This window comes from Setaria viridis, chromosome 4 (genome assembly GCF_005286985.2).
Source record: "Setaria viridis chromosome 4, Setaria_viridis_v4.0, whole genome shotgun sequence".
Lineage (NCBI taxonomy): Eukaryota > Viridiplantae > Streptophyta > Magnoliopsida > Poales > Poaceae > Setaria > Setaria viridis.
This window is the reverse complement of record NC_048266.2, coordinates 39,505,567-39,525,331: the sequence shown is the minus strand read 5'-3', so window position 1 is coordinate 39,525,331 and position 19,765 is coordinate 39,505,567. Positions and strand designations below refer to the sequence as shown.

The following is a 19,765-nucleotide window of genomic DNA, read 5'->3' as shown; positions in this document are numbered from 1 at the left end:
TATAATAACCTTCAATAGAACCAGCTCAGCTTGCTTAGACAAGTTTTGGCAGGTGATAAAGGAAACAACTCGATTGCTTCAGCATGACCCAAAACAAAGTCAGTGGTGTGAGATTTTACACAAGACAAATCCTTCTCACAACAGCATAGAACTATATATCTAAACATACATCACCATTAACAAATGTCTAGAATTTCAACGTGATTTGGACGAGATAGAACAGTGGTCAGGACAAGGGAGAGGGACACCTGATCAAATGACGTTCCTCATACTAATCATTCCTTACTGCACTTCTTAGCAACCCCCACCCCTCCACACACACAAACAACAACAATCTAATAGATCACCAATTTCCTTGAAATACCCTAAGGTATAAAGCTATCCATGAGAATCTACTCTGAGTAATGCCCCCAGGAGTGGAAGTGCTTCTTAGCTTTGTTGATGTTGCCTGAAGGAATCCAAGTCTTAAAATTGTATGACACAAATTGCTAAAGCTTCGCGAAACTAAGCGCTTCACAAAACACAATAACAGCAGTTGAAGAGCATCCATAATGAGGTCCAGTCTTCTCGTCTGTCTGAGCTCTTTAATATCTGTTAAAGATTTAAACATTTGCTCCAATGCAGGAATACCAATTGTGATTTCGAACTCGAAGGAGACACCAAGGCTTTTGTAGCTTCCTCCAAATTGCAAAGGCACTACCATCCTAACACCAGCAAGCATGGTACTCCATCATCTGGCTTGCTATCCTGCAGCTTGTAGTACACGCCTTTATACACAAAGCCAAGGAGATAGAGATCTAAATGCCAAAACACCAGGTCAACAAAATGGCCATGATATGTCTTCTTTTTATCTTCATCAGCTCGCCATCTTCCTGCTTTGCTCATGTGTTTTTAATCCATCTTCCAAAATTATTTTGGTTTAATCCCTCTTCGTTGTGCCCTAAGGCGTGATGTTGCTTATGGTTTGAGCAATGACAATATATATAGGATATTTGTTAATTTTGATGTGATGAAAAAAACAGAGTAGAATTGTATTTCATATTGGTTATGGACTCATATTTCCTTTTTATGCATCTAATAAAACATAAGTAATGAACATTGGATTTTGCTCTTTTTCACCTTTTATTAATTCTAAATTTTTCTCTTTTTTAATTTTGTTTGATTTGAACTTTTTGGTCTAACATTAGCAGTTAGATGATCATAAAATACAACGATGTAGGCTCTTGAGAAGAATGTGAGTTTAAAGAAGAGGGGAACCACATATGCATCCTAACATGTAAATATATCTTGAGAAGAATGTGAGTTTAAAGAAGAAAGCCTATGAATATTTTTCTCATTAGCCACACACCTACGTATTGTATTATGGTTGGTTGTGGAGACCAAGCCTATGGCAGTGTGTCTCACATTTATATTGATTGGTGAGAGACTTTGTTAGGGTTGGAGAGGGAATAAAAGGTGACTCTTTGGTATGATATTTTTGTCATTCTATTGAGTTTAGATTGCACCTAGGAATAGCTTGTAACCGGATATCTTATTAAGGTAAAACAATGATAAAGTGTTTTCTCCTCTCCAAATATGAAATTTGTCCTTTTTCAGGATTTTTCAGAGATATTCTTGAGAATTATTTCATCAAATATGCATGAGAGTTGTACATCCAGTTTGGTAAAAACTTATGGGGGCACATGTCCCCACCCCCAAGGGATTCCCCGTTTATCTTGTCCTTTTCATTTTTTTCATGCTCTAATAAATGTTATAAATGACCTCTCAAGGGTGCGGGTGCCCTCCATATGCTACTTAAACCACCACATGATGATGTGTTCTTTTGTTATTAGTAGTTACGTTGCTGAGAATGATAAATTAATTGAGGTTTAAATAGTTAATCACATGCACGTGAGAAACAACAAAATATCTCGAAGTGTAGACATACCTCTCTCTCTAAATAAAACACCTTTCTAAATCACACCACCTTTTTTGAAATATGCAATCGTTTAGTTGCGTGCCTAGATATGTTTTGTTCTGCAGATATTTGTAATTACAAGTAGGAAGCATGAAAAGGAAGAAGCCAATGCAGCAAGAGCAAATCTGTCGCTTTGCCAAAGTTCATTCAATCCAAAGAAACTCAAATATTCAATCAATCTGCTGGAGGAACTCTCTGTAGTTTTATAAAGTATATATGGGCCTTGAGCCTTGAAAGTAAAGTAAATAATAAATCAACTATGTACATGGGCCTTTATCCTTGAAAAGTATAGTAAATTGGTCAATTGTAAATGGGCCGAGAGAGTAACATTACTAAAGTTGATTGATCCAGCACCACCACTTAGCATGTATTTGGTTTTGGAACCATGTGGTTGGGTTGGAGCCGACCCATCTCTTGTTTGATTGGAGGGATGGGTTGGACCTAGTTTTTTATTTGGTTGATCGGGTTGACAGGGTTGGGATGGATGTCTATTTAACACCGTTAGTTGTGGATCCCACCTATCAGTCGCGGGGCCCACCTATCAGCCTCTCTTTTTTTCCCTCCCTTCCATCTTCTTCCTCCTCTCCTCCCCGTAAGCCATCCTCCTTCCCCACCGAGCCCCCACGCCGGCGGTCCTCCTCCCCGCCGCCGGCGGTCCGCCTCCCTGCGCCGCCTCATCCCCGCCGCCGGAGGTCCTCCTCCCCCATCGAGCTAGCCCGGTCGGCGGCGGCGGGGCTCGAGCTCTCCCGGCGTACCTCCCCACCCCGCGCACCTCCCCGTCGGTGCCAGTGGAGGGCGGCGGGGGAGGCGTCAGGCGGGCGGGTGGACACGGGGAGGGCGAGTGCAAGAAGAAACGGACTGCAAACACCGTTCAAGTGGGTCGGGGTGATTCCTTCTTTTTTTAGGGATCGGATGAACCCGGATCTATGAGGAATATTTCTCTACTGGGTTGGATCCAACCCCCACCCTCTCCAACCAAACATGGATCGAAGTGGGTTGGCTCCAACCCAAGCCATTTCGACCCTAGAAACCAAACACTACCTTAGTAATTAGACACTTTTTGTTCCGAAGATGAGACGTGCACTGAACAACGCACTCAGGCTACAAACCACTTATCACAAACAACACACACTCTTAGTTAAACCTCGGCAAAATCCGAAGTAAAAATAGGTACGGTCTTGCGTATGGTTTGCAGATGGCCTTTACATGTCACAAGATTTCATCAGAACGCAGACACATACTACGTACATATGCAGCCAGAAACACAAACGTAACTGCACAAAAACCTCGGGTATTTACAGAGTTACAGTTACACTCGTCTTAATTTCCGGCTGCTAAATAATTAACTAGGTGAACAGATGTTGTGACTTTGCTTGGAGTTGGAGAGATTGGATTGGACGCAGCTAGAAGATGTTGGTGTGGACGTTGAGCAGCGCAACCCTTGTCTGGACGAGGCTCCTGAACACCTTGTCGCTGCCGCTCTCCAGGTCGTCAATGCACTCCTCCAGCTCCTCCAGCCTCTCCATCAGCGCCATGGTCTCCTTCTCTTCCTCCGGCACCTTCTTGATCAGGCACATGAGCGCCGCCGTCCTCTTGCAGGAGCACGCCGCGGCCGAGGCCGAGGCCGACATTGCCGCCACGGTGTTGAACAGAGCGGCCGACGCGGACGCCGTGGCTGCGGCGGCCTCGGCCAGCAGCCCGGCCACCTCGACCTCCGCGGCGCTGCTGCCACCGAGACCGAGGCCGAGGCCGAGGCGCGAGGGCCTGGCGGCGCCGTCCTTGGCGGTGGCGGCGAGGCGTGCGAGCTCCTTGCCGACCCTGCGCTGCGACCTGAGCGCGGAGGCGAGGCGCGCGCCGTCGTGGCGGCGGATGGCGGCGAGGGCCTCGGCGACGTCGCGCTTGAGGTCGACGAGGGCCTCCTGGAAGCTGCCGTGCGCGTCGGCGAGGCGGAGGAAGGCGTCGAGGAGTCGGTCGTGGCTGGCGCCGGCGGAGAGCGCGGCCTGCGCCTCGGGGAGGTCGAGGAGGTCGCCGAGCGCGGCGTGGAGTGCGTCGACGTGCGCGAGGCCCTGGGCGGCGGAGGCGGCGGCGGCGTCCTGCGCCCAGGCGCGCACGGCGCGGATGTGGGTGTGGAGGTGCGCGAGGATGGGGTGGGAGCGGCAGGGCAGGCTCACGGACCGGGCGTGGTAGGCGGACGCCATGCGGGCAGGCTTGGACGACGACGACCTCGACGGGCTCAGGGGGAAGGAGATGGAGCGAGCGAAGCTGGGCGCCATGCCGGAGTTGTTGTCTGTGTCTGTGCGTGTGCGGCGCGTTGATGAGGGTTTATAAAGACGCCGAGGATGCGCACGGTGAGCATGCAGGTCGATCAACTGGTAGCTCTCGATCGATGGCGTCGGCGGGGAGTTGGTTGGCATGTCTAGCGGGAGGGGCCATGTGTGCTCTGCAGTTGAAAACGAGTGGAGCGTAGACGCGCTGTAACCTGAGCGTTTGCAGCAGGAGCACGCCGTTGTCAGACTTGACAAGTGGCTGGCGTGCAGCAGCCACGGTGTGGAGGGATCATTCTTGGCTTCCGTTCTCTGATTTCTACGTATTTCTCTGATTTCAGATCGTCTGAATGAAATCAGGCTGCAGATCCGCCATACATGGAACGAGTTCAGCGAGTGACAGTAGGCCAGCAGCTACTCCATATTTTAAAACTTGTCTCGAGCACTTTCTCTGTATTATTTATCTCCGAATTCTGAATAAAATCGATCTCTGTCTGTTCCTTATATAGAAAATAAATGTTGAACATTAAGATCGGAGACGAGCCAACTTGGCAATGCAAGATTAAGGACAATGTTCCTGAAAACTAACTAATACTACTACCAAGTACCAACCAAGCTTCGTGGAAGGAACTAAAATCAGGCACTCCTTTCGTCCACGTTTATTTCGCTATGACTATTCATAAAATGTAGATTTTGAAATTAAAAATATTATATGTGCACTTGCTATGATATTCTGATTTGAGGACGATGGCTCGGAAAGTGCGGAAGGAAATATATATTTGCCTCCCTACCTCCCTGACGACACAACTATTTACCCTGCTACTAGACACTGTTTTGTCATGACAGCATGATAACAATAGATTATATTTCGTTTTAGTATTTCTAGATTCATATCGTTTACTATACTATGCTAACATAGTAAAAACTAATCTAGAAATGCTAAGATGACCTGTAATTTGGAACGGAGGGAGTAAGACATGTTTGTTTCAGTTTTTTTTTGCTTTTGACTTGCGAGAAGCAAAAGGTTAAAGTCAACTCACATGTCCTGCCCGTTGTCAACCAAAATTGCAACTCAACAATTTTTGCAGCTCGTGCCTTACCCTGGGCTTGTCAGATGCCACAACCTGAATGGTGTCTCCAAAGTGGTGTCTGTTTTTTCTTTGTACTCTTTTTTTTCTCTCTCTTCTAACAAAAAATGAGCTAATTAATCTTTTGACGTCCGATGGATTCAAATAAACCTTCCTCTACCAAATGAAGTCTATGTCATCCCTGTTCTGCATACCTTGCCTAACTATTTGTGATTTAATTGATGCCGTTTTCACCCATGGAGGGAGCCATGGAGGTCATGACTCCAAAATTGGAACCAAAATTAGGTGCAGAGCAGAAGGCAATAGGCATCAGGCACAGGCAGGAAAAGGCACAGGCAGGAAAAGGCACAGGCAGCAACAAGGTAGCCAGCCCAGTAATATTGTAGTATTTGACCCTTGGCGCTTGCAAAGGAAGAGGCAGCAGGGTGGCGGGGCACAGCAGGACACGAGATGGTGTTGGGCTCGCGCGCCGCATGCGCCGTTGCGTTGCAGGGGTGCCATGGCGACATGATCCGAGATGGGCGGCAGGCTTACTTGCTACGACGCGTCCAGATCTCAAGGCTGCAAGTTTGGCGCTTCATAAACGTTAGGGCTACCTCGAGCTCTAGCTTTGCCAGTAGACATCGACCTGTCGTCTCACGATCCAAACTAAAGGGTGGTGGTGGTTAGTTTAAGACATCTCTGCTTAACCGATCGATCGATCTGTGCAATAGCTAGCTAGTGTGCTAATCATATGCATTAGCTAGTATATATTACTACTAGATCACTAGGGCATGCACTGGATATAATTAAATTGAATTCAGCTGGTGCGGCTGCAAGCTTTGTGTTTGGCGAGTGCGTGCGTGTGGATTTGCAAGGGGATCACCCATCATATCATTGATCGCTGATTAGTGGTAGTAAGACGATGTTTAACAATTCATGGCTGGATCATTGGTGTGGTTTTGTGGAGAGATCAGACAGGATCCGCGAGGCAAGGAAGACAGGCGCTGGAGCGAGGGGAGGTTGGCAACTTCTCGGCGGGTGGGCAGATGCTTCGCTCGTGCTTCGTGCTAGCTACCTCCTCCTGCATTTGCATTTGCATTTGCATCCGCATTTCCATATGCCGCCGCCCAGAAGGCCAGCTCCTCGATCATCTCGGATCGATCTCTCGGACATGTACGGACGCAACGACAACGCTCCAACTGGGTGCGCTATACTATGTACTCCACTACCTAGTTGAACGTTTTTAAAGCAGCCTCACCTGTTTCACTCCCGTGTCCTTCCTCATCACAATAGCTTTGCCCGCATTCCTTGTCGTTGAAGATACTATTTCCACTATCAGCAATCTGACTGTGAGCTACTCCCTCCATCACCAGTTGTTTCAGGATACATGCATGGAACATAACTCGTTTCGCTTGGCTTCGTGTGCTATGGCATGGAGGTCCGGGGTCCAACACCAGTGCAAGAGCGTGTGTACCCTCTCGCCAACTTTTGTGTCTTTTCGTTGTCAGCGATGGTTTACCGTACCTTTTTCATTGTATGTCCGTCTATCATCCACCATTGGATACACGACGTATGAGCCCTATGTCCCCCTAAAATCTACCATTACCATTTCAAGATGATGAATTCATACGCGCATGCTTGGTTTTAGGTATAGCAGAATTTTACGGGCTATAGCTAGCTATGACAGACATATATAGGGGAGGCGAGCTGATGCTCGCCTTACCAAAATCATTACATGTTAATGAGGTTGATTGGCTCACTTAACAAAATAGCTAATTGGATGGCAACTATCCTTTAGCTTGTCGAACCCAGCTGAACGGGCTAAAAGACTAAAATGCCCTTACTTGTTCCTCCAAATTAAATGAAGGGTGGCTACCCAGCTAAAGGCTAAACTTTAGCTAGCTAAAGAAATCTTTATATTTTAGCTGGCTACACTTTAGCTGCGTGGATCATGAACAAATTGGACGCACTAAGATATTATGAACATATACAATTAAAGAAAACAGCAGCTATATGGTAGCATTATTGCAAGACGATAACAGTTGACAGATAAGCAGAGCAAGGTGTAGCTAGCATGTAGTATATGTGTGTAGATGTGGGTGCCCATGATGATTTTTAAGGGCGGATGCATGCGTAGCGTAGGCATCAACTGGAGCACGCATCGACTGGGAGACACAACCAGATGAGGCGACATGCATGAAGATGAAGGCTCCGTCCAGTTTGTTTGTTTATAAACTACAGTAGTATAAACTAGTAACAGAGATTCCCGGCCGGTCCCCCAGCCCCTCGTGCGGGTTGTCGTCGACTCGTCGTCCACCTCCGACCGATCCGATCTCCACGCCACCGTACACAGCAGCTAACTGAGGCGGCTGGCAGCATATCATTGCATACATTATAGTTGCAGTTGCAGCAGAGTATATACCTTACCTTGAGTCGTACGTACTTGTAGTACGTTGGCAGCTCGCTGCTGGGATATGCAGTTGGATGCAGCAGGTGGCACCAGCAGGGAAGCTAGCTAGCTAGGTGTAGTAGGGACCACTGCTCGCTAGGTTGGCGCCATGGCCGGCCGTTTATTTCCAGTTCCAGATTCGCCGCTGCAGCCTGCACCAACCATGCCGCTTGCTTCTGATGGTGGCGCCAGGCCTCAGGGATCGATCAGCATCAGTTAGACGATCGATCGGGATGCATTCAGCCATTCACCTTCAATCACTGCCAGCAAGTTCAGTTCCGTGGCCTTGCTTGTGGCACTGCATGCCAGCCCATTTTTCCCAAAAACTGCATGCCAGCCCAACTTTTTTGCACGGATCGAGGATCCATCAGGATCGCGAGCGAGGCAGCGACCAGCGAGCACAGCTGGATCGATCGGAGTGGTACAGCATGCTGGCCTGGCCTCGACCTCGACTGCAGCAGCAGCAGCGTATGCACGGAGGGAGGCCGTCGATCGGCCAGCCAGCACTGCCGCCAAGTGGATCTATGGATATGCGTGCACCACCAAGCAATGCGTTATACTTGGCACGCGCGCGGCCAGGCCCGGCCCATCTGAATCTCAGATTAAACAAGCAACTGCTACCTAGAATTGTCAGTCAATCAGTCGGGTGGTGCAGATTGCATTCTGAATCACTCGGTAGCAGAGGACGATCGATACCGATACGCCAGCTTCCAACGTGGTCATGGATCAGCTACGACCATGTTTCTCTGATCGTCCCGCGCAGCCGCCATGCATCATGCATCGAGATATGGTCGATCCGGCGATCTCAAGACGTCTTCAATGGTTTAGCTTAGAGCTAGCTCAATCAATTTTTTTATTAGTTAAACAGTGCAATAAGTATAAGACTACATGGAGTGAAGAGCTAGTTTACATAGGACTCGCATCAACTTATACCATTGGAGATGTGTTGTACTACCAAATTCCAAAGTCTTGGCCTTGTGTCACTAATACTGCCAGTGCGAGGCCAATAATGCAAAACCTGTTTGCATGTCAGCCTACTACACGCCGCTTTTCTTTTTTCGAGAATGCCAGTGTACAACTGTACATGATGCATGCATTTCACAGCTGGCCATGGGCGGAGTAGTATGGAGATCGACTCGAGACCTCGATTGCAGCCATGCACGCACGCGGGCAGCTAGCTAGCTTCTTGATGAGCGATCGGCCAGTCAGCACCGCGCGTGCCAAGTGGACGATGCAGGGTGGATTGGATGGATACGCGTGCACCGCCTCTGCAATTACAATCCTGCAACAAGCTGCTCCATCGTTGACAAGAGACATCCACGCCCATCAACTTGGCATGCCAGCGTTTGCATTTCATCTGAATTTCGAATTAAACAAGCACTAGCTAGTGTACGTTGGTAGTGCATGCAGATTTGCCCATGCTCAATCAGCATCTTCCGGTGCAGCAATCGGTACGTGGACAGACTTGTGAATTGATGGCCGGGAGGGACCTCATCGGACAGCTGACACCTCCGCCGCCGCCATGCCGTCGCGTCGCAGTTTCAGTTCTTCACTGCCACTGCCATCGCTTTCCCTGACGCCTCACCTCCCTCCGGATAGGATAACCTCCAACCAGTGCGGAAATCACCGTCGCGCGCGCGGGGCGCAATCCATCGGCGCGGCCGCCGCTCCCTGCGCTGCGCGTCGCCCGGGTGTCCATGGCCGCCGCCGCCACCACCTCCGTCTCGTTTCGACCCGCGGCCAACACGTTTCGTTGCGGCGGGGTTCGGGTTGGGCCGCCGGCGGATGACTCAAGCACTCCATTCTCGGGTAGTGGCGGCGGCGGGTGCAGGGGACCTCGTCGAGTCGTCATGGCTGCTCTTGGGCGTTGGCCAGGGCTCATCTGCTCATCTTGTCGGCACACTGCCTGAATGCAATTTGCATCTGAATGCCAAAACACGGACCTGGCTTCATGACCAAAAAAGAAACGTCATGACTTGCCATTCCTCTTCTCGATTTGAGCTGCTATTAAGCCTACAGAGTACACGCTATGGGCACAAAAAGATGAAGCTGATTGTGTTTTCTTATAGGCGACAAACAAGTACTGATCACAAGGAACAGCAACAAGCACCGGATTCTTTCCCACAACATAGATCAGGTTATCAACTGAAGCTTGAAATCAAATACATAAGCACAGTCGTCAGGAAGCCAGTTTGTGCTAAACAACTCGCAAACAACATGCAGGGTGGCAGAATTTGTTAACTGAAACTTTGGTTGGAATTGGAACATGCCAAGCATTGAATCACCGTCAGCTGCAAGTAGTAGTGAACTTAATGAGAAGGCGACGATGCCTGAACAGAATGACATTTGCTTCGTTCTTCTTTTTCTTTAATCAGACCAGCATAGTAGACCCACTGTATACATCGGTGCTAGAAAGTATAACTCAAACACGCCTGATGTGAGCAAAAACAGTACATATAGACAGCTGGGAATTAAGAGCCACACTCCACTGCAAGATCAGGTATTGCAGGTCCATTTCAAAAAGGAATAACAAAGAATGTTTACACAATGAAGAATGAACTAAGCTAATCAACTACCGCAAAAAGAATTAGTTGACAAGTGGAAAATATCAACCAGTTGGTACCTCTAAATGAAACACACTACATTTCATGAAGTGAGAACCTTACCAGTTAAGACACCCTATATATAATGATGACATGAAAATGATTATGAAATCCCAGCACATGATAGGTGTGTTTTTTTCTCACTACCAGTGACAAAGTTAGATACGCGGCAACATAGTATAATGCATCAAAACGTTATGAAAAGAAATATGATGTCAGGAGAAATAAAAACCATCAAATGTAACATTTAAAATTATTGGGAATTCATGTAATCAATCAACAGCACCTTTTTCAGATTCATTAACAAAAGGAGCTAAAGTGGAGACAAGGGATCAGATGCTAATATCTCATGTTCATGCCCATGACTATGTGAGTGACCATCATGCACATCCCAAGGATGGCGCAAACCCTGAAAGAATTGCAATTACTTAGCTTGTATTCAAGAAACCAAGATACAGTGTAGAGGGGGAATTGACAAAATAAAATAGACTATTACCAAGAGCACAGCACCGTCCTGCTTAGCTCTGTAGAAAACCCAACACCTACAGACAGCAAACTTGGTTATGCTCGTGAGTTGTGACGTGTGAAAATATGGCCAAATTATGATGCTAGAATATTTGGGGTATAACCTCTGATGTCTAAAGATATCTGAGATAATTCATCATACTTGTGTACTCTTTAAATTCAGAAAATAAAATACAGCATTAAGAATACCAAACTCCAACCATAAAAGCAAGACAACTTTGAAGCTGTTTAATGAATCTATGCTCACAGAAAGGGCAAAGCTGGCTGAAGAAGGACATGAACAGCAAAACTGAAGGGTTCGGTATCATGCCACATACATTTCTGCGGACCATGTTTTATGAAATCATGGCTTCTCTGTGTAACTTGATACAAAATACGTGTGTGGTGCTGGAAATGGGATGGTTCAAGTACTAGTACTTGCTTAGCTAATTAATGTGTTAACAAGGGCAAAAATTTCACAGCATGTTTCTATTTGGTTTCTGATAAGTCAGGTCAATAAAGTTGCAAATGTCAACTACAGTAGCCTTTTCAAAATTCATAACTTCACACATGCTCAAAAACTAATTGTTGTATCCTCCCTCTGTAGACATAATCCTGAACATGGGAATACATTTTGTTTAACTGACTACTGACTAAGGATGTAAAAACGATGAAATGACTTGGGATCGTCTTGTTTGATGTGAAGATGAAACAACAGTTGAAGCTTCCTCCCAAACTCTTGTTAGAAAGTTTGCATCAAATTACCGAAGAGCCTAAAGCAAGAAAAGCCGGATTCGACCTCACTAAGTGCGCTGTGATGGTTTTGATAAGCACGGTTGCCAGCGATGATCAGCATCTTCCGGATGCAGCAATCAGTGGACAGTCTCAACGAAACGAGATGAGATAAAAGGCAGTCACCTGTGGTCTTCCCCTGTTTTGGTCCTTCACGGACGTGCTTGATGACCGGGAGGACCTCATCGGACTAGCTGACCGCCTCCGCCGCCGCCATGCCGTGGCGTCGCAGCTTCAGTGCTTCACTGCCATCCGACTTCCCTGACGCCTCACCTCCCTCCGGATCGGATAACCTCCAACCCGGCGCGGAATCGCCGTCGCGCGGCGGGGCGGAATCGATGGGCACGTCGGCGCGGACGCCGTTCTTTGCGCTGCGCATCGGCCGCCGCCGCCGCCGCCGCCGCCGCCTCCGTCTCGTCTCAACCGCGGCCAACACATTTTTCAGAAAACACCCTCATTTGGATCACGATCCAAACTTTTACATAAAATCTCCTGATTTGGATCGCGCCGCGATCCAAATTAGGGGGTTTTATGTAAATATTTGGATCGCGATTATTGATCGCGATCCATTTTAGGGGGTTTTATGTAATTTGGCTCCTGAGTTTTTTCATGGCTTGTGAATCGGCCCTTCTCCTTCCCGTCCGGCGGCCGCGGCGGCGACCATCTCGTCACGGCGTTTGGACGACCTGACATCCTCCTCCTCCTCCTCCAACACCCCTTTCTCATGTCCGGCCTCATCACCCGCTGCGCCTCCGTACGCGCCCTCGTTTTCCCCGTGAGGGCTGTGACGAAGCGGGGCGGCGTGGCGACACTACTTCTCACCGGTGGATTGCTGGAGCCGATGGCTGCTCCATTCCATGGGTGTTGAGCAGCCGGAGTATATGTTCTTCCTTCATATTTAAGGTCGTGCAGATATGTAATCGTATGATTACCAGGTAGTGACAGTGATGCAGAAATGAACAGCAACGGGATGCAAGCATGCATTGCATTTCACACATTTTCAGAGAAGAGCAGGAGGTCCGTACCGCACGCACGGATGTGCTTCACGGTTCGGACTCGGAGCACTCTATGATGGCCTCCGCCCGTTCGCCGCCGGCCATGCCCGTGTCGGCGCGGCGGCAGATGGTCCTGCCCAGCCCTCCTCCTTCAGCCCTTCCCCTGTCGGCCTCGTCACCCGCTGCGCCTCCGTACGCGGCCTCTTCCTCCCAATGCGAAGGGAAGCGAAGCGGTGCCGATGGTCGGGGCTCAGGATGGCCCCGCCGGTGGACGGCTCAAGCGCAGTGCTCCATTCCTAGGGTATTGGGCGGCGCTCGGTGCAGGGGACCAACCTAGTCGTCAGCTCTGACCTCTGAGCAGTGAGCACTCATCCTGCCTCTTCCGCGGCAGAGGGCCTCTTCTCTTGGACAGCCCCGCAATCACCTATAAAATCACACACACTTTTAACCGGCGGAACGAGATGAGCACCAAGAAAATCCACGGTATATTTTGTTGGTGCAACGTTACCGCAGGTGAGCTTGTCCTACCTGAATTTTAAGTTAACACGAGCAACTAGGCGGCGGCAGGTATGCTCCCAGATCTGATGGCATGTCACACGTTAAAACTCCATCTCAACCATGCCATCGTCCTTTGAAGCAAAATGGCGCTAAATGCCTATAGGTCCCGTAGCTTGAAGCAAAAGAATACAAACACGGACCTTCACGACGAAATGTCGCCCAACATCAACCAAACAAAACAACACCATGACTCGCCATTCCTCTTCTCGATTGAGCTGCTATTAAGCCCATGAAATACATATCACGGGCAGTGAAAGTGAGTCCAATGGTGTTTTCTTATAGGCGACAGAGAGCAGAGCAAGGAGCGCGACAAGTACTGATCAAAAGGAACAGCAGCATACATTGAATTCTTTCCCACAACATATCAACTGAAGCTTGAAACCAAATACATGAGCACAATCGTCAGAAACCAGTTTTGTGCTAAACAACTCGCAAACAACATTTGTCCCATGCAGGGCGGTAGAATTTATTAACTGAAACTTCAGTTGGAACATTGAGTCACCATCAGCCACAAGGAGTTGTCAACTTAATGAGAAGACGACGAAGATGACGATGCCTGCACGAAAAAATAAGAAGTCGTTGAGTTCCCAGTGAGCCAAAAAAGACTATCGATTCTTCCATATTTTCCTCTAAATAAGACCAATGCAGCAGACCCATTGTGAGCAAATGACTATGTTTTTCCCAGTTTTGGATTCAATTACTTGAACAGTATAAATCAGTTCACTGCTAGAAAGTATAAATTCTCAAACATGCACGATGTAAACAAAAACAGCAGATTAAGATGGCAATTAATATCAGGGAATTATCAGTCGCACTCCCCCAATGCAAAGCCATCATGTATTGAAGGTCCATTTCAAAAGGAAAAACAAGCATGCTTACACAACAGAGAATGAAACTAAGCTGATCAACACAGCCAATAAAGACTGCTGACAGTTTATGGGAATTATCATTCCCACTCCACCGACGCTAGATCATCATGTGTTGCATGTCCATGTCAAAAGGAATAATAAAGCATGCTTACACAATGAAGAATGAACTAAGCCAATTAACAAGCTCATCAAGAATTTGTTGACAAGCAGAAATATCAACTAGTTGGTACCTCCAGATGAAACAAGCTACAGTTCATGAAGTGATAGCCTTACCAGTCAAAACACCCTATAGTGATGACATTAGAATGATTATGCAATCTCAGCACATGATACGTCTGTTTTTATCACTACCAGTCACAAGGTTAGATATGCAGCAACATCTATCTATCTGGTTATCAAATTCTCAAAACTATAATACATCAAAAAAATTGTGAAAAGAAACCTGATGGGAAGAGAAATAAAAACAATTAAATGTAACATTGCAAATGATTGTAAATTCAGAGTACTCAATAAGTAGCACCTTTTTCAGATTTATTAACAAAATGAGCTAAAGCATATTGCTAAGTGAAGGCAGGGGAACATATGCTAATACCTCATGTTCATGCCCATGACCATGAGAGTGATCATCATGCCCATCCCAAGGATGGCGCAAACCCTGAAAGATTGCACTTATTTAGCTTGTATTCAAGAAGCCAAGATACAGTGTAGAGCGGAAGTTGACGAAAATAAAATAGAATATTACCAAGAGCGCAGCACCGTCCTGCTTAGCCCTGTAGAAAACCCAAAACCTACAAGCAGCAAATTTGGTTATGCTTGTGGCTTGTGAAAATATGCCCAAATTATGCTGTTAGAATGTTTGGGGTCTAAACTCTGAAGTCTAAACATATCTGAGATGATTCATCATACTTGTACTCTTAAAAACCCAGGGGGAAAAAATACAGCATTAAGAGTACCAAGCTCCAGCCATAAGAGAAAGACAACTTTCAAGCTGTTTAATCAATCTATGCTCACAGAAAGGGGAAAGCTGGCTGAAGGACATGCACAGCAGAACTGCAGGCTTCAATATGACGCAACATACATTTCTGCAAAGCCATAATTGTGGCTTCGTGTGTAACTTGATTCAAAATACATTCGTGATGCTGCAAATGGGATCGTTGTACTAGTACTTGATTTCTAGTTACAGTGTAAAAAAATTCCATAGCATGTTTCTGTTTGGTCTCTGATAATTCAGATCAATAAAGATGCAAAGGTAGTAAAGATGAATGTCAACTACAGTATCCTTCTCAAACTGAACTTCCCACACGTTCAGAAACTGCATTTTCATTCGGTAGACATAAATCCTGAACCTGAGAATAAGTTTTGCTTAACAGACTACCGACAAGGGATATAAACACAATGAAATGACTTGAATCAATCTTGTTTGATGTGAAGATGAAACAACAACTGAAGCATCGATCCCAAACTCTTGCAAGAAGAACAGCTGGGAGATAAAAGCCACACGACTACACGAGAGCTGTTAGAAAGTTCCCATCAAATTTACCCAAGAGCCTAAAGCATGAAAATCCGGATTCGAACGTAATTGCACAACGATGGTTTTGGCGAGCAAAGTTGTCAGCGATGATCACAACAGCAATCGTGCTCCCAGATGCAGCAATCGGTGGACAGTGTTAACGAAACGAGATGACATAAAAGGCAGTCACCCACCTCCATTTCCAGGTCCCCAAATCGGTTTTTTGCTACGCGGAGTAAGCCTATAGTTGCGCCGGTGCGGGCAACAGACGGATCGCACCGCGTTTAACCCCCTTCCCCATCCCAAGGCCCTCACAATCCGCGCACGAACAACCTGTCAGAAATTGTCCCCAACGTTTCCTGATCTACCCGAGGCCCACCCGCGAGGGCGAATCCCACCGCGGCGTTCCTCTTGCGGAAAGCAGGGAGTCATCGCCGGCGGCATTCAGGCATCCTTGAATCCGGGGGGGAAGCTACCGGATTCGAAGGAAATGGATGGATCCGGGGGGGTGTGGAGAGGAGGGAAGGGGGCGAACAGGGGAAGCGTGCGTACCACATGACGGCGCAGAGGCCCTTGCCGGCGACGGTGTGCCAGCGCTTGTTGTGCGGGATGGTGTAGCCCTTGTAGGTGGTGCCGCCGTGCGCGCCGCCGCCGCCCATCGCCGGTGCTCGCCTCGTCAGTGGTCGTCGGCAGGCCCTGGTGCTCGCCTCGTCTGTTGTCTGTGTGGTGGGCAGGCCGAGTCAGTCTGGATCTGGCTCGGCTCCGACTGGTCTCGCTTCGCTGATTGCTGGGCTGTTGGGCCGTATAAATTTTGGCCCCGATAGACTCTCTTGGGCCGAGAGCAATTATACATACAGGTTCCTAGAACGGGCTAAACAGGCCTAGCTCTTTCCGGCGAGCCTTCCGGGCAATTGGTAGTCCAGGCCCAGTATTTTTATTGCGGTCAGAAAGGGGTGGAAATAAGAGGAATGGTGATTATATGGAAGGAAAATAACTCAGCAGGACAGCAGCAGGCTCACGTAGGAAAAGTCGCTCAAAGTTTTACTGTCTTGCACTGCCACGGTTAATTTTTCGAAAAGGAGTCGTGCAATGGCAATGCAAACATGCGTGTAGAACTAACTGTAGTAGACGGCAGCGGCAAGATTGGACAGCAACAGCAACGATCTGATCGCAAAAGGCCGGACAGGAGGATCACGGGTGCACCGTGTGCAGTCGGTGAGAATGCATCCATGGCTGACTGGATTTCTTGGAAAGAGACAAGTGCAGTAACATGCTCATGTGATCCCCAACCCCAAGAGAGGAACGAAGAATCAGTAATATGTTTCATTTTGTCATTATCCTGCATTGTACATTGTGCATGATAGATAGATGCGCTATCAGTGGCAATGAATCTCGTGCATCCTTCCAAAGCCGAGAAACCTTTGTGAGATCTATCGCCGGCACATTATATTTGTCAGTACGAAACACATGCAGCATCTATCCTTGCAGTTGCAGTGCATGTATACTTAGGGCCCGTTTGATTCCTGACTAAAATTTAGTCCATATCACATCAAATATTTAGATACTAATTAGAAGTATTAAACATAGACTAACTACAAACTCAATTGCATAGATGGAGGCTAATTCGCGAGACGAATCTATTAAACCTACTTAGGGGGTGTTTGGATCCTCGAGCTAAAGTTTAGTCCGTGTCACATCGGATATTCGGATGCTAATTAGGAGGACTAAACATGAGCTAATTACAAAACTAATTGCAGAACTCATAGGCTAAATCGCGAGACGAATCCATTAAGCCTAATTAATCCATCATTAGCGAATATTTGCTGTAGCACCATATTGTCAAATCATAGACTAATTAGGCTTAATGGATTCGTCTCGCGATTTAGCCTAGGGGTTGTGAAATTGGTTTTGTAATTAGCCTATGTTTAATACTCCTAATTAGTGTCCAAATATTCGATGTGACAGGGGCTAAAGAGGATCCAAACACCCCCTTAGTCCATAGTGATGCTACAATAAACATGTGGTAATCATGAATTAATTAGGTTTAATAGATTCATCTCACGAATTAGCCTTCATCTGTGTAATTAATTTTATAATTAACTCATATTTAGTCCTCATAATTAACCTCCAAAGATTCGATGTGATGAGAATTAAATTTTAGTTTAACTCAAGGATCTAAACACCCCTTCGCTCCGTTCGTGCAGCCTAGCTTGATCAGGGCAGAGGTGTTCTGTTTTCCTCTCTTTCAAGAGCCATGACATTGTGTTGTTTTGGCTGACGGCCGAAAAAAATGGCGGCGAATCATGAATAGAATTAACTAAAAAATATGTACAAGGTAATCTCGGTGGCCTGCCACCACCACCGCAGCCGTGTCGTCACCGTCTGAGCTCCTCGTCGCCAGGGGGGCGCGCGCGGCAGGAGCGGGCGCAGGTGCGCAGGGCGACGTCGGTGACCCGGAGGCCCGTGCCGTACGCCTGGCCAGGCCGCCAGTCCGCCGGCAGCACGGCCTCCTTGGCCAACAGCCACTTGCCGCCGAAGCCGGCCGTGACGACGAGGCGGAGCCGCAGCGGGCCGGCCGGGGCGCGCGGGGTGCGCCACGCACGGCGCAGCCGCCGCGCCATGGGCCGCCACGACGACGACGCCGTCTGGGTGTGGTAATTCGCCTGCTGCGCGGCGATCTCGACGGCGGCGATCTCGGTCTGCCCACCCTGGTACAGGAACCGGATGCCGAGCTGGCCCGGGTTCCGGCTCCCCTCCTCCACTTGGACGGTCAGATTCTTCTTGTACTCGCAAGGTGTCCTGCACCAAACGTTGAATTTTGAGCTGCAAGTCTCTGCAGCCGTTAATGCGCAAGCAAGAACACGACACAGGATCTTCCATTTTAGAAAATTATAAAGGAAGTGCGTACGATCCAACATGTTGATCAAATATTTGCAGTTGTAAAAGTGCGATCAGTTACCTCCTGAAGTAGACCTGGACATTGTCGTCGTCCAAGGCGGCGGCGAGTTGATCGGCCATGCCGGGCCTGGCCATCGCGGCGAAGGCCTCCCTGCCGAGCAGGAACCCCGTCCGGTTGGCCGCGCCCGTCACGACGACCTTGACGCCGCCGTCGCCGCAAACCCGCCGGTCTCTGCACCGCAACTGCAAGCACGCGGAGGCGCGGTCGTTGTCAGCGACGACCCGACGACCCGTACCAAACAGTAACGGGAAGCTAGCCACAGCGATCGTGCGCGGCACTGCAGTCACCCTCACCGCCTCACGCACCTGGTAGCAGGCGCCGCAGCCGGCCCCGTCGCGGAAGAACTCGGCGCCCGCGGCGGCGGCGTGTCCTCCGTTGAGGTCCATAGCCATGGCAGCCCCGTATTCACAGTCGTCGAGGTCGGCGGAGGCGGGAGGGAGGAGAGAGGCGGTGGAGTGACGAGGGCACCAGTCGCAGTAGTAGTTGTTGTTCTTGGAAGACGGAGAGCAGGACGCGGGAAGCAGGAACTGGCTGATGGTGAAGAGAAGAAGCAGCAGCAGCGCCATGGCGGCGCAGCAGCTCGTCGACTGCTGGATGTGTAGCTAGATGGATAAGACGGACGGCTAGCGAAGGAGCAGCAAGGCGGGCTGCTTAGTTATGGCAGCCGGCATAGGCATACTCAGCAGGAACGTGGGGGCATCAACTACTCCAGTCGATCGACATGCCCGCCTGCCATCAAAATACGAGGAAGAAAGGAAGAAATCAGAATATCCCGGGCGCGTGAGTGGAGTGGCCGAGTGGGTCCAAGGCTCACGGGTGGACGGAATGGATGATGGGGACATGGGGTTGAAGCAAAGTGCCTGTCGCCGTGCCATCTTTCCAAGTTTTCGGCTCTCAATGCAGGTGCAGTGTATGCCCGGGCCGACGCATGCATGCTCCGCACTTTCTTCTCCTCCTCCACACCTTTTTGTTTGCCTACTAATTAAGGTTTCAGGCACTGACGATCGATCGGAGCAGTAGACCGCAAATTGAAACGGCTCTCTATATTTTTTTTTCGAAAACTTTGGCAGGAGCGCTGCCTTTCATTTAAGGGGAGAATAGAAGTTTTGTCTAAATATTACATAGTTGTTACATGATGAAAGATTAGTCTCAGACTCACAAAGTAAAACATAAAACAAGATAACATTAAGGTGGAAGCAGGTCTTCTCGTATAAGCGGAGTGCCACACGCTCGTC

General features: G+C 48.4%; 3 protein-coding genes across 3 annotated transcripts; all 3 read right to left on the bottom strand.

Annotated features, from left to right (window-relative positions):
• Positions 1-2,833: 2,833 nt before the first annotated feature.
• On the bottom strand, positions 2,834-4,575 carry LOC117853736 (uncharacterized). The gene has a single exon (XM_034736020.2). It carries the CDS (start codon positions 4,369-4,371, stop codon positions 3,361-3,363), a length of 1,011 nt encoding a protein of 336 aa, XP_034591911.1. The 5' UTR covers positions 4,372-4,575; the 3' UTR covers positions 2,834-3,360.
• An 8,934-nt stretch (positions 4,576-13,509) lies between these two features.
• Positions 13,510-16,317, bottom strand: LOC117853730 (NADH dehydrogenase [ubiquinone] 1 beta subcomplex subunit 2). Its single transcript, XM_034736016.2, has 4 exons — positions 16,124-16,317; positions 14,804-14,849; positions 14,654-14,716; positions 13,510-13,748 (listed from the first exon to the last, which is right to left on the bottom strand). Exons 1-4 carry the CDS (start codon positions 16,228-16,230, stop codon positions 13,719-13,721), a joined length of 246 nt encoding a protein of 81 aa, XP_034591907.1. The 5' UTR covers positions 16,231-16,317; the 3' UTR covers positions 13,510-13,718.
• Positions 16,318-17,691: 1,374 nt separating this feature from the next.
• LOC117851851 (expansin-like A4) lies at positions 17,692-19,483 on the bottom strand. Its single transcript, XM_034733754.2, has 3 exons — positions 18,836-19,483; positions 18,531-18,712; positions 17,692-18,370 (listed from the first exon to the last, which is right to left on the bottom strand). Exons 1-3 carry the CDS (start codon positions 19,094-19,096, stop codon positions 17,947-17,949), a joined length of 867 nt encoding a protein of 288 aa, XP_034589645.1. The 5' UTR covers positions 19,097-19,483; the 3' UTR covers positions 17,692-17,946.
• Positions 19,484-19,765: the final 282 nt, after the last annotated feature.